This window comes from Ciconia boyciana, chromosome 1, assembly GCF_034638445.1.
Source record: "Ciconia boyciana chromosome 1, ASM3463844v1, whole genome shotgun sequence".
Taxonomy (NCBI): domain Eukaryota; kingdom Metazoa; phylum Chordata; class Aves; order Ciconiiformes; family Ciconiidae; genus Ciconia; species Ciconia boyciana.
This window is the reverse complement of record NC_132934.1, coordinates 198,666,905-198,680,324: the sequence shown is the minus strand read 5'-3', so window position 1 is coordinate 198,680,324 and position 13,420 is coordinate 198,666,905. Positions and strand designations below refer to the sequence as shown.

Here is a 13,420-nt window from a genome sequence, read left to right as displayed (position 1 = left end):
TCTGCATCTTTGAACATATAAACCTGAAAGTAGTATGTAGGAGGTAATTTTAACTCAGCAAACTGATACAAAACTATGACCATTGAATTCTGACATTAGTGTTTTAGTTAGATATGGATTGATTAAGAGGAATTAGGCATAGTCTATATAAAATATAAGAGACAAAAGGAGAATTAGTGACTTGACAGAGCATGTAAGTACTTTCAGAAGGAAAAAGTGCCTGGCACAAAAGATGTCTTGAATCTAGAAAAGAATAAGAAACAAGGTTTGAGAACTGAAAATACACAGAGAAATTCAGATGTGAAAGCCAAAGTCAAAAAACTCAATGACCTATTTATTAAGAACTGATTTCATTATGAAGGTTGGGTCTGCTTCCTTCAAATGAAGAGTGATGCTTTGATAAAAGATACACTTCGGGCAAACGGTTTCCAGAAAGCAATACGAAGTGCTCTGTTAAACTTAACATTTTGTGATACAGAATATCAGACCAAGCACTGTAATTCTGTGGACCACAGAAACTGCAATCTAGGAAATACCTGCATTTTTTCTTGCGTTAATAAAAAGTGATACTGTTTAGTTTTATCTCTTGCTTTTAATCTGTAAGTTCTTTATGGACCTTCACCTATAAACTTTCATAACTTAAAAACACGTGTATTGCAACCCCAGCTTTAACTTTGAGAGCAATCCCCTGTTTTCCATAATGTAAGTGAGGCTGGAAAGCTTATGTATTAATATTACAGCAGAAATACAATTCTGATTTCACTGTTACTTTTCTTGTTGTGGCCTTTACAATATTTTTTAAATCTGTCTTAAAATTAACTGGACAGTTTGACAGGATTTGTAGTTACCTATCATGCAGTGAAAGCCTTTGTAATTAACTTTCAATCAATTTAATTTTCTGTCTTAACACTAAATTTCACAGAGCTGATCTGCTATTTACTGCAGTGAAGAAAATCATAAAATGGAACAACACGGTGGAAGCTTATTAAGTCAGTCAGTTTAAAAGAAATTGCTTCAAGTAATAATAAAAAAAGTAACTTACCAAGTCTGCTACTCTGCACAAGCTATCTGAAAGCTCATCAAAGATCATTACAGTCTCTGGCCCAGGTGGTGTTGAACATGCCTTCTGGACTAGCTGTTCCGATTCTTGCAGTGCTTTGTCCTGTGCTTCTTGAAATCCTTCTGGGCAGCTCAGCTCTGGAACACCAAACAGACCCTGCAGTGCAGAACACAATGAAAACACATCATTATTACCGCCCTCAATTTCTGCCCCTTTATTTCAGGATGGAATTATCATCACAAAATTTTACCAAAATGACCCTAGCTAGCATATTGTGATACTTCACTAAAATGTTCCCACATGAGTGTCTTTGTAGCGAGAATAGTCACAAAATCAGTCAAAGACAGTGGTATCACATGAAAACATCTTCATTTCCCAGAGCAAAACCTCACTGAGGTTCTTTTAGCCAGGACTGTTCTCAGCAAACCTTAAGAGTTCAGCATCAAATCCTCACAAACTCTCCTGTTCCACCCCATAACCTCCTATACCATCCTTTTCACAAAGCATTTTTTATCTCAATTCCAAAGCATGGGCACCAGACAAATCATAGGAAGTCCATTTACATTCTGAAATGAGGGAAGATCATCCCTCTGAAGCAAAAGAGACTTATCAAGGAATGTGAGGACTAAGCAGGAGTGTCAAAACAGTGAACAAGTTGGCCAGCAGCCCTAGATATCAACGGATTGCAGGCAATAGGACAGTTGTCTCAGGCTCATTAAATGAGCCCCAAATACTGGAACCAGATCTCAAAGGAATGATCAGAAACAACTCAAAAATTTTATGGTATGAACAGTTTTATTCCTGAAGTTCTTACCAAGCCTGCCCCTGTCCAGCAGGGTAAACACACTGATTGGGCAGGGTAGACACAGACAGCAGTTATGTTCTGCATTTGTGGAAGAGAGTTAAAGAGGTCCTACTGCAGATCAAACAAAATTGCTAACACTATCTGCTAGAGAAGTTCCACAATACAGACCTACAACAGTAAAAAAATTTCATTTAAGATAAAACAGCATCTCTGCAAGCAATACGCTCCTTTTGCAACTGCAACATGAGCATCCCCTTACCTCCTAACTACAGCATCTAACAGTACAAGGTACATGATTTCACACAACATCCATCCCTTCCCAAATTTAACTTTAGCATCTAAAAATCACAATCTGGATTTGAGAATCTGCGGGCCAGTCACTTTACAATGCACCTTCTGCAAACTCCTTGTGTTATAGTCAAGTTGCACACTTGCATGTAGCTTACAAGTATTTATCCAACTAAAATGAAAAGCTGCAAATTGACAGCTTGTCTGTAAAAGTATATATTCTGAAGCAAAAGCACCCCCTAAAGTAAGTATGTGGGACATTCCGAGTTGCTTTTTCCTATTTTCTTTCTGTCGCTGTTGCTGACACTGCCTTTTTTTTTTCCTAATGCTCTTACTATAAGCTGGCCACCCTAAGACAGAAAGCCTTTCCTCGCACTTCCCATGTTTTAATTTATTATTTGGGATCAGGAACTGGACTGAAATTAACACTGAAAAAGATATTTTTATATATATACACATGTGTATATAAACACGTGCACACAAACATCCATGTACCACGCCACCCTTCAATAATGCTTGCTGTATAAGAGTCAAGACTGTCCCTTCACGCAGATCCTCAGCCCGCTGATGCAGTGTCCTGCAATGTCCCAGCGAGCTCCTGGTCTTCCTGCTGCCCTACATCACTATTCACCCTCCCACGTGAGCTCCTCCTGCGCATGTAGTCCTCTGTGAACAGGAGGCATCTTCTGCTAGAGATAAATTAGCCATGGAGTTCCTTTTCCATATGACACCAAGTTTGACATAAAAATTTTAAAATTACAAAAAATGAAGCCTGGTGCAGGTCTCTGTGCTCTTTAATGGTGTGACTGCAGGGCTGCAGCATTATTCTCTTGCTTGGCCTCAGCATTTACACCCTACCTGTCATAGCCTGTTTACAAGCCTGAAATACGCATCTCTATTCCCAAAGAACTCTACATCCTCTCCACGGGCCAAGCGAATCCAGAACTTGTTCCCTTGACCAGGCAAATGCACAAAATTTAACTGGATTATTTCCTGGAGCAAGACTTATACCAGTGTGCTTGCAGAGGCAGGAGAGCCAGAAGAAAAGTTTCCCAAACAAGTGCTGGATTATACACAGAGGTCAGATTTGTCCTCACTGAATCCCTTAGTCCCAGAGTTCAACAGCTTCACCAGGCTGGGCACCATGGCAGGAATAGCTGAGTCGGCAGGCTAGCACCTGGATTTTACAGGTGTAAGTATTCTGCCTGCACTGTGCCATTGAAAGTACACATCTGACGCTGTCCAGGAACTTGTTTAGATACCCAGGACTCTCATTAACAAATGTATCCGACTCACCCTAAAAAGAAATAAATCAAAAAGCCCAAGTGTCACCAACGCAGCAAACAAATGCTTTTTTGCCACAAGCAACTGAATGTCGAGAATGATATCCACGCAAGAGGAGGTCAGCAGTCTAATCGATTTTGAAGCACTGCCAAAGTGCATTGGCAGGGCACTGACTGATTAAAAAAGACACAGCCAGGTAAGAGCTGGGAGTGGAAGGGGTAATGCATATATATATATATATATATACACATATACACACACACTCATATGGTCTCTACTGAGGCTCTAAGCAAATGTTTCCATAAACAAGGCCGTGATTTTCAAACTCTGGCGTGTCCAGAAGACACAATGTTTTGTCCATTAGAACCAAAATAAACCCTTACAAAGATGTAACCGCCTAACCCTCTGCTAACAGCCCGGCTGTCCCCGCCGACGCGATGTGAAAGTTTTAAAATGAAAAATCACGCACAGGACAAGCCAAGCGCAAGGCTGCCGGCAGCCAGGGCCGCCTCCTGCCCGCAGCAGGGCCCTCCCCTCCCGCCGCTCACCGTCTCCCTGCCCGCCGCGCTGCCGCGCAGCTGCTGCTGCTGCTTCGCATCGAAAGCGGCGCCCACCGGGCACCAGCTGGTGCTGACGGCCCGGCGGCCTGGCCCCGCCGCCCGGCCCCGCAGAGCCCGGCCCAGCGCCGCCGGCAGCACCCGCCGGCAGCCGGCCAGCATGGCGGAGCTGCGCGGAGCGGGCCCCGGCAGCAGGCCCAGGCGCTCCCAGCTCCGAGCTCGGCCGCAACCTCCGCGCGTCCGAGCCGAAGGGAGGAGGAGGAGGAGGAGGAGGAGGAGGAGGAGGAGCAGGAGGAGGAGGAGGAGGAGCAGCGCCGACGGGGGCAGCGCAGAGGGAGGCGGAACTGCCCGCCCCACGCCTGCCCTCAGCCCGCCCGCCCGGCTTCCTCGCTCCCTCCCTGGCCGTTTCGAGGCGGAGGCGCCCGAGGCGGGCGGCTGAGTCCCGGGCCGGCGTGGCCCGGCGCTACGGGGAAGGGAAGGGAAGGGAAGGGCCCGGCGGGCTGGCCGGGCGCTGCCGCAGGCTTGCGGGGGCCTGGCGGGCGCCGCGGCCGCCGTGAGAGGAGGGGCCTCTGCCGACTGAAATTTCTCCTGCATGTTTTCCAGTTAAACCTATGCCCATTTTAAAGCGGTTTTTGGTCTAGATGCTTCTGTGACACAAACTTATGGCCTGTGGCTTACGGGAAAAAAATCTCCTACTGAAAAATACACATAACCCTTTCCCCTGTCTTAGTGTCCTAGTATCTCCCTCACTATAACTCGGCTGACACGGGAAGTGCCGCAGTCTTTCCTGAAAAAACACACCTTGCTGTGTTCATTTTGGGTCTGTGATACATACTCAGGGTTCAACAACTGTGGGGACAGACGTGCCCACATTTCCTTGCCTCCCCGGCAGCGTTCGGGGTGATGGGAAGCCAGGCCTCATGCTCCTACATTGCATTTGCACTGAATTTCATGATGCTGACCCGTGTCAACTGGCATCTCTGCTTCATTCTTTTTTAAGGGGAGGGAGTGAGACTTACCAGCATCTTTTGTTATAGTTTTGAGTTTTAAGGGAAAAGGGAAAGAAGAAAAAAAATTTTCTGAGAAAAGTCACAGAAATTAAAGTTTTATGGCACAGGAAATATCTCTCGATCAGTTCTCCAGTATGTCTGCTTCAGTGTTGATTAAAGATTATCTTTCATTTGGGAGAATTTGTTTTGCACCGGCTAATTCTGAAGTACAGCAGCATTATGCTGTATTTTTGCACTGGCATTGAGTATCTGCCCACATCACAGAATACACATGGCACTTCCTCCTGTCACTCCATTTTGCTCTATTTCAGACCTTCGGCTACACAGAGAGCAAAGAAACACATTTAAAAGCTGTGAAATCCGCCCAGCTGCAACAAAACTCACTTGTGCCACAGAAGAAGCAGCCCCTGTGGAGGTATCAAACTGTGACACAGAGCAAGCAGCCCCTGTGGAGATATCAAACAACACTAATTCCAATTTTAAAAATTATTTTGAAATGGTTGAATGCAAACTAACCAAGTTCCAAGTCCATCTACACATGCCACCTAGAAAGATATAAACTGGCTTGGAAGTAACTGCTGCTTAATGTTTATACAAGACGGCAGGGACCCACATGTCATAATTCCAGAACTTGAAATTTTATCTTTTATTTCATCCCACTTTCTTTTAAAATATTTGTCCTTCACAACTGGTGTACACACCCCTGTAAAACTACAGTAAGTCACCAACCCAGTAATGTGTCAAGCCCAGCACTGCAGATTCTTAAGAGTTGCCCTCTCTTGTGCAGAAGCCATTCCTGAAACCAACTGTCCTGCAGCTGCAGCCATAAAAATGGTTTATACACATTAGGAATTTTTTTTATTTTGAGTTTTAAAAAACAAAGTAGATTAGGACAGTTTAATAAATAAACACCTGGTACCTGGTGGCTGAGACAAGAAGGCATTTAGTTCAAACTCTTCTGAGTATGGCTCTGAAGCCTTGAGCTCTGTTTTAGCAGCTGGTCATGAAAACTTCAGCACAATAAGTTGTGCAATGAGCAGTTGTGTGCATAATGAGGCCTGGTTTCCTACAGACAGATACAAGTAGTGTGATCCTACACCTTCCTACTGTGATGACTTCAGGAAAAAAAAAAAAAAAAAGGTACTCAACTTTTAGGGAGATGCCTAGCTCGTCCCAACCTGCCCTGCAGTCCTACATCTCCCTTTCAGCCCTTGGCATACCTCCCTGGATGATTTCTGTTTTCTGTTGAATCCAGTAGAAATTGGCCAGCAGATAACAACTTTATTAGGGAGGGCTGAAGGGCACAGACATACAGCATTCACAGATAACGTGGAGTTACATGGCGGGTGACAGCAGCGGCTCCAGCGGGTCAGAGGTGCTGAACAGGAGGAACCCAGAGAAGGTGGTATCATCATCAGCGTCTGCAAACAGCCCGTTGAAAGTCTCTCCTTGGTGAGCCTGCAGCCACACCTCGTCTCCTCCCTGTAGCTCGAGGATGGTGGCTCCCGAGGCCTGGTCTTCTCCACTCTGGTACCTGTCCACCGTGTGCAGCATCTTGATGCCGTTTTTAACTAGAGCTACTCGGACGTTCCTTGAGTAGACAGTGATGTGGTAGGTGAAATAGTAAACACCGGGGTATTTGCAGGTGAATTTGCCAGTAACTGGGTTGTAGTCATTTAGACTGTTATACAGCACCTTGTCAAACTTGATCGGGCGATTCGGGGAGGGAAATTTGGTGGCAATTGTAAGGCCAACACTGAAAGCACTCCTTGGCAGGACTGCTGGGGCACCTACGTTCCCCTTGTCTCCTCTGTCTCCTTTCAAGCCTCTTTCCCCCTGAACTCCTGGATTACCCGGTGGCCCCAGATCTCCAGGATTACCTTTAGGACCTGGATTACCAGTCAGGCCAATTGGCCCTGGGAAACCAACTCTTCCAGGATGGCCAATTTCACCTTTTGTCCCTTTTGGACCTATAGGCCCAAGGTCTCCTTTTAACCCCTTCTGTCCTTGCAGTCCCAGCTCTCCCTTCTGACCTTTGTAACCCATTGACCCTATAATTCCTTTTGGTCCCAGTTTCCCAGGTTGTCCTCTGTCTCCTTTATCTCCTTTGTTCCCCTTCTCTTCAACAGTCCCATTGGCTCCTAAAGAAAAAAAAAAGAAAAAAAAAAAGACACCTTCTTGTGATCTTCCACTGGATTAGTGGGGCACAACATGAGTTTCAGCACGAAGACATAGATGTGTAGGTGTGTGTCACCACTGTACATACTGTGCTCACTGTACGTACAATTTCTCATACATTTAAGTGTAGGATAAGCATAATACCTGAAGAACCTGCTGTTGTGTTAGAAAACAGGTTCCCTGGCTGAGAGCAGCAAGAATAAGCTCAAAGAAAGGAAGGTGTGATTTGTCTACAGGCTGATGGTAGCACTGACAGCTCACATCATCTCAGGCACAAGCAGCTTCTGTCCAGACACTTGTTTTCAGCCTCTGGTATACAAAATGGGGGAGATGGTTCACAATTTAATCAGAGGAAGGATCTATCTGGACAACACCCAGAACTTGCTTGCCATGTGTTTCTGTAATTTCTACATGATGGAACTTTGCTTGGGTTACCTAGATTGCTACTGCAGGGCAACTAAAGGCTTTTTGTCCTTGTTATTTGGTACCAAATGCTCCATTTATCCTTCATCCACCCTTGGACTGAAGCTCAAAGCCTTTGAAAAGCCTCTGAAAAGCCTCTGATTGCTGTACAAGGGTTTGAAGGTGAAGGTCTCACGATGTGAAGGGCATGTTAGAAGTTGATAGACAAAAGATACCATAATGATCATATACTCTGTCAATCTGGAAAAGAAGCTGATAATTTCTGCATAAGAGCCTCTGGCTTCTATGTTAGGAATAATGCTGTATTTACAGTTTACTGTTCTCAATTTACAACTGAGAGTATTTAACAGCAGCAATGAACGGAGAACAGGTGAGATTGTATGTTGAGCCTCTGGGAAAAGCAGTGCGGGTCCATCAGGACAAGGACACAGGAAAAGAAGGTAGCTTTGGTAATTTCAAACAACATTTGTGGCCTCATGTCTCACACTCCTTCCAGGACTGGGGTCATTTCTAATAGACTGGAGAAAAGTCTGAGGGGTGTAGAACACCTTGTAATCGCCCCCATGCAATGCATATACCGTGTGTTATTTCTCAGGGGCAGCTTCAGGATTTTGAACCTGGACATTGTCTTTGGCAGGTTTCCATGCTTTTGGATATATACATGTCTGTGTACAATTACTCTAAGGATGCACAAGTCCAGCATCTCGGAGTTACTGAATTTGTGCAGAATGATGTGATGCCCATTGCACAATGGCTGACTCCCTGCTTTTATGCACAAGTCACTCTGCACATGTACATCCATGTGACACAGAAGACATGCTGCATATGCATAGGTTGGCTAAACAGGTGAAGTATACAGGATCTACTGTATTTTTAGGTGTATAACTTGTGTATTCTACCATTTCTTTTAAAAGTCCCTTTCCCTGAAGTTGCATACATAGCTACAGGACCCTCACTTTCCTGACGTAGCTGCAGATGCGGTGTTTTCCTCAGTAGCTGACAAAAGGATCAGAGATGGGAAAGGTAGGATAACAGGCTGAGTGAACAAGTTGTAGGGCATCAGAGGCAGCAGGATAATGGGAGGGGGCAAATTCCTCTTGTATTGTCAGCATATGTGTGCAGCTTCTACTGCTTCTGGAAAAAGGTTTTTTAACCTTTGTGGTACTTCCGCTACAGCTAGAATGTATAGCATGTCCAGTGCTCACAGACACAAAGGCAGCAGTTGATAGACAAATAATAAATTGAAACACTTATCTGACCTCGTTCGCCCTTCTCTCCATTTGCACCATCTTTTCCTGGACTGCCAGGAAATCCTGCTTTGCCTAGTACAGAAGAGAAAAACAGATTTTCATTAAACAATTAAATAACCAGAAAACTTGGGACGAATCCTTCTCTAATCCTTCCTCTTCAAGCCTGGCTAAACAGTAATGTGAAGAGTAGTCTTATTCCTGACTTTTAGTGGGTGCCACTGCTGGTACTTTTATCTTATGGAGAGACTGACAGAGAGCACAGAAACTCTGCTTGAGGATGGTGCTTTTTTGAGACAGATGGAATCGTTGGCATAAAGAGGTGGGTTATTAGAATCATAGAATCATAGAATCGTTTAGGTTGGAAAAGACCTTTAAGATCATCAAGTCCAACCGTTAACCTAGCACTGCCAAGTCCACCACTAAACCACATCCCTAAGCACCACATCTACACATCTTTTAAATACCTCCAGGGATGGTGACTCAACCACTTCCCTGGGCAGCCTGTTCCAATGCTTCACAACCCCTTTGGTGAAGGAATTTTTCCTAATATCCAGTCTAAACCTCCCTTGGCGCAACTCAAGGCCATTTCCTCTCGTCCTATCACTTGTTACCTGGGAGAAGAGACCGACCCCCGCCTCTCTACAACCTCCTTTCAGGTAGTTGTAGAGAGCAATAAGGTCTCCCCACAGCCTCCTTTTCTCCAGGCTGAACAACCCCAGCTCCCTCAGCCGCTCCTCACAAGACTTGTGCTCCAGACCCTTCACCAGCTTCGTTGCCCTTCTCTGGACACGCTCCAGCACCTCAAGGTCTCTCTTGTAGTGAGGGGCCCAAAACTGAACACAGGATTCGAGGTGCGGCCTCACCAGTGCCGAGTACAGGGGCATGATCACTTCCCTACTCCTGCTGGCCACACTATTTCTGATACAAGCCAGGATGCTATTGGCCTTCTTGGCCACCTGGGCACACTGCCACCTCATACTCAGCTGGCTGTCCACCAACACCCCCAGGTCCTTCTCTGCCAGGCAGCTTTCCAGCCACTCTTCCCCAAGCCTGTAGCATTGCATGGGGTTACTGTGACCCAAGTGCAGGACCTTGCACTTGGCCTTGTTAAACCTCATACAATTGGCTTCGGCCCACCAATCCAGCCTGTCCAGATCCCTCTGTAGAGCCTTAAAGATACGTAGAGATATGTAGAGCCTTAGAGATATGTAGAGGAGCTATACCCTGGTCAGGACCACCAGTGTGAAAACCTCTTGTCCTGTTGTTGCCTCAATCCTGAAAGATACCAGCAGGAAAAGGAGTGAGGAAGCCACATTCAGCAAGAAGCTTTGCAGGGACAGGAAGCCTAGTACTGAAACAATGGTAAACTCCCCTTTCAAGAAGAGACATCTGCAGGGGTTGGCCAATGGTAATGAGACATTACAGTGGAATAATATTGCCTGTAGATCTGAGGAAGGCATTCACACTCTTGATCCCTGTATCTAGCATGACACAGACTTTCCACTGCTCTAAAGAGAGCAACTATAGAAGTAATTTTTGTATTAACATCACAGGTGACCAGGAGATTTGTGATCAAATACCTGGATTTGCATCCAGAATGCAGCAGAAGAAAAAAAGAATTGGCAGTTTGGATGTAACCATATTCCAAGAGTAGTTCTCCGGCCATACGGACTGGAGAACAGTTCTTTAGCAGTTTTCTGCACAATGGGCACAGTCCAGCATCTGCTGAAATTTCATTGACTTGGTAAGGAACAAAACTAAGTCTCATGTATTTAACTGCAAAGGTGTATGTACCTACAGTATAAACATACGATATAAAGAATGGTACAGTCACTCCAATTTGTTCAAACAAAGAATAGTCAGTAGAGACATCATAATAGCTTAATTTAGGCAAAAAAGTTGGAGACTTTATCAGAAACCACTGATATCATGTGATAACTCACTCCAGTAACGGGAGGACCTTTATAAGATAAATGAAAATAATTAAGCTCTAGATTTTCCATTTTTCAGACTTTCCTGGTCCCCTGCATATAGAAAAAGAAGGCAGTTAATTGTATGTGCCTATAAAGAAGCTAATGGGTTTTTGTTTGTTTGTTTCTAGATTTTAAAAAGTTTTGGTTTTAGCCAGGCTAGGGCACCAAAAGCAGAAGGAGCACGTACGTGGTTGCTTGACAGAGAACTCTAAATCATTTTATAAACAAAAGGCTTCAAAATAACTCTTTAGCAATAACTGAGGTCAATACATAAGTGGGTAGACTTGTCTTTCAGTGGTCCAGGGCAGGCCATAAGCAGTGAATAACTCTTCATTGCCCAAATGATAAGTGCTGGTTATTTTTCAGATGATCTAGTTTACTGTATAGCCACACAAACAGTTGTGGTGTATAAGAGAGAAGAGTCAAGTGGTAGGAAAAGGATCTGGTAGAAGAGCCTGCCTATGCCAGCAGAGCCATCAAAGAACCGCACATCAAACTACACCTTCAACACTGATTCTGCAACATACATTGTCTGTAGAGGCATATACTTTTCTGGTGGAGCAGGTGATTCGTTAGCTTAGCAACCCAGTCTGTTAAAGGCAGACGTCTCCACTAATTTCTGTTAGACTGTTGACCTCAGTTTGGTTTATGTACTAGATTATATACTCCACTGAAAAGAGCTGTGATTCACAATCCTTAAGATCAGCACTCAGTAGAAGGGTTTATCTGGTAAGTACAAGTTTGATCTGGATTGATTTGTGCAGCTGAGTTAGCCAGGCCCACAATAACAGTGTGTGACAGGTTTATGCATTAAGCCATAGTGCCGCCTGCATGATGCCACACAATAGCTGACCTAACATAAAGCCTGTTGGGGAAAAGTTCCCCCCCAAAATTTGGTGAACCAATTTGAAGCAGCACATTTGTACTTGTCCTGTGCTTTGCATTCTGGGGTTGTGACACTTCAGATGAAGTGTTACATGTCCACATGCCCACAGATTTATCACCTTGTGCAACCCTGGCCTTGATGTTCCAGCATGGATGCAAGCACCATTGTTATCCTGAGACTTAAAGTACCATGGGAATTATTAGCTTTAGGATGCTGAGAAGATTACCTCTGTCTTCAGTATCACACACAAATCTCTATTATAGCCTGTTAGAGCAGACATGAATTCTACACTGTTTTTCAATAGTCTCAATTCCTGAACTTCCCTCTAGTGGCTCTTGAGTTACAGCAAGTAGGCACACTCAGAAGCAAGTCCTACAAATGTAAAATTTAGATAAGAAAGCGAAATCTTCTTAGCACTGCACACTTCTTATTACACCAAACAAGGTATGAGTTGTTGGGGTTTTTTTTACTAGGCTTGAAGCTCTTTACAGAAATATAGTTGCTGTCTTAGAGATGTAGGAGTAGGTTTACAGGCTTTAAAGTTTTCAAACAGACATGAAGATATTGCCAAAATAGAAGGTAAAGTCTTTCTTCTTTTGTTTTTATCCCATGGACCTGACGTCTCCATAGTATTAGCTATCTTGCTTTTATTATTAGGTCTTTCTTTATATTTCCTTCTTCAAACAAGTAAATGACAAATGTCTGAAATGTTTTCTGAAGGCTAGGCAGAGTAATCCCGTTAATGCAGGGTGACTACAGACAACTTTGGGAACTAATGGCATTGCATTTGATACATGAAATAATTTATTCTGAACATAGTACCTGTATCTCCCTTCTCGCCTTTTGAACCGTCACGTCCATCACGACCAGGTATGCCATTGTGCCCAGGATTGCCAGGGATGCCAGGATACCCTTGGGTACAGATGTCCTGTTTTTGTGTTTCTGCTGCACTGACTACAATAGCCAGCAGTATAATCCAGCTTTTCATTCTTTATATAGGTTATATGATTTTGGCTGAAAGATTTAAGAAAGCAAAAGTCCATCTCCGTGAGTCTTCCTTAGAAGGGGATGCAGGGTGGGGGAGGGAGGAAAAAAAACGAAATGGGTTTTCACCCTGTTGTTTTGTGGTTTTTTTTTTTAGAGGTCTCTATATAGCATTAAGTACAGTCCTGGAGACTACCGCATGCTATTTCAAATGATAATTTAATGGGAATATCAGCTATAGCATCATTATACATTTGAAACATTAACTCAGCTTTACACAATTTAAAATATTCCTTAATTCCTTGTGTTTTGGAGCATCAGGTTCTGTTTCAGATTTTCTTATGCAGTATGACTTGTGGAAATGTGACTCTGCAAAGGGAAATTTTGATGCAGGTAGCTGGTGAGCAGCTGAAAGTCACAAAAGCTCAGGGGAGGTTTAGAGCTATCCTTGATGTCCTCAGGATCTGGCCAGCAAACAAGAAAACAACAGCTCAGTGCATCCCACAGAGTTTCACACTGTTCTACTTAAACCATGAGTGCATTGACAAAGCCCGGATTTCATGTATTTGACTGAACTTAACCCAAATTTCAAGATCGTAATAAAAAGGCAACTTGGACAAAAGTGATCATCTCTTCTTTTCTTTTTTTTTCCTCCCCCCCCCCAGCAATTACAGCAAGGAATATACAGTTGCTGCAGCTATATGCCGAAGAACTTCCAGTGA

General features: G+C 44.1%; 2 protein-coding genes across 4 annotated transcripts in view; both read right to left on the bottom strand.

Annotated features, from left to right (window-relative positions):
* MIPEP (mitochondrial intermediate peptidase) overlaps window positions 1–4,235 on the bottom strand; it is a 78,650-nt gene extending 74,415 nt beyond the window's left edge. For all 3 annotated transcript variants that reach the window (XM_072850479.1, XM_072850480.1, XM_072850481.1), the window contains exons 1-2: window positions 3,986–4,235; window positions 1,043–1,216 (exon numbers count right to left, since the gene is read on the bottom strand). In XM_072850479.1, coding sequence (XP_072706580.1) covers window positions 1,043–1,216; window positions 3,986–4,156 — 345 coding nt within the window. In that variant the 5' untranslated portion in view covers window positions 4,157–4,235. The remainder of the gene's footprint in view (window positions 1–1,042; window positions 1,217–3,985) is intronic.
* A 2,104-nt stretch (window positions 4,236–6,339) lies between these two features.
* On the bottom strand, window positions 6,340–12,702 carry LOC140649854 (uncharacterized). The gene is made up of 3 exons (XM_072857700.1): window positions 12,537–12,702; window positions 8,865–8,927; window positions 6,340–7,145 (listed from the first exon to the last, which is right to left on the bottom strand). Exons 1-3 carry the CDS (start codon window positions 12,700–12,702, stop codon window positions 6,340–6,342), a joined length of 1,035 nt encoding a protein of 344 aa, XP_072713801.1.
* Window positions 12,703–13,420: the final 718 nt, after the last annotated feature.

Excerpts from the sequence above, each read along its gene's own strand:
- LOC140649854 (XM_072857700.1), bottom strand. The coding sequence starts at position 12,702 with ATGAAAAGCTGGATTATACTGCTGGCTATTGTAGTCAGTGCAGCAGAA. Across the intron at positions 8,928-12,536 it reads AGGCGAGAAGGGAGATACAG|GCAAAGCAGGATTTCCTGGC; the intron begins GTACTATGTTCA and ends CTTCTGTACTAG. Across the intron at positions 7,146-8,864 it reads TGGAGAGAAGGGCGAACGAG|GAGCCAATGGGACTGTTGAA; the intron begins GTCAGATAAGTG and ends TTTTTTCTTTAG.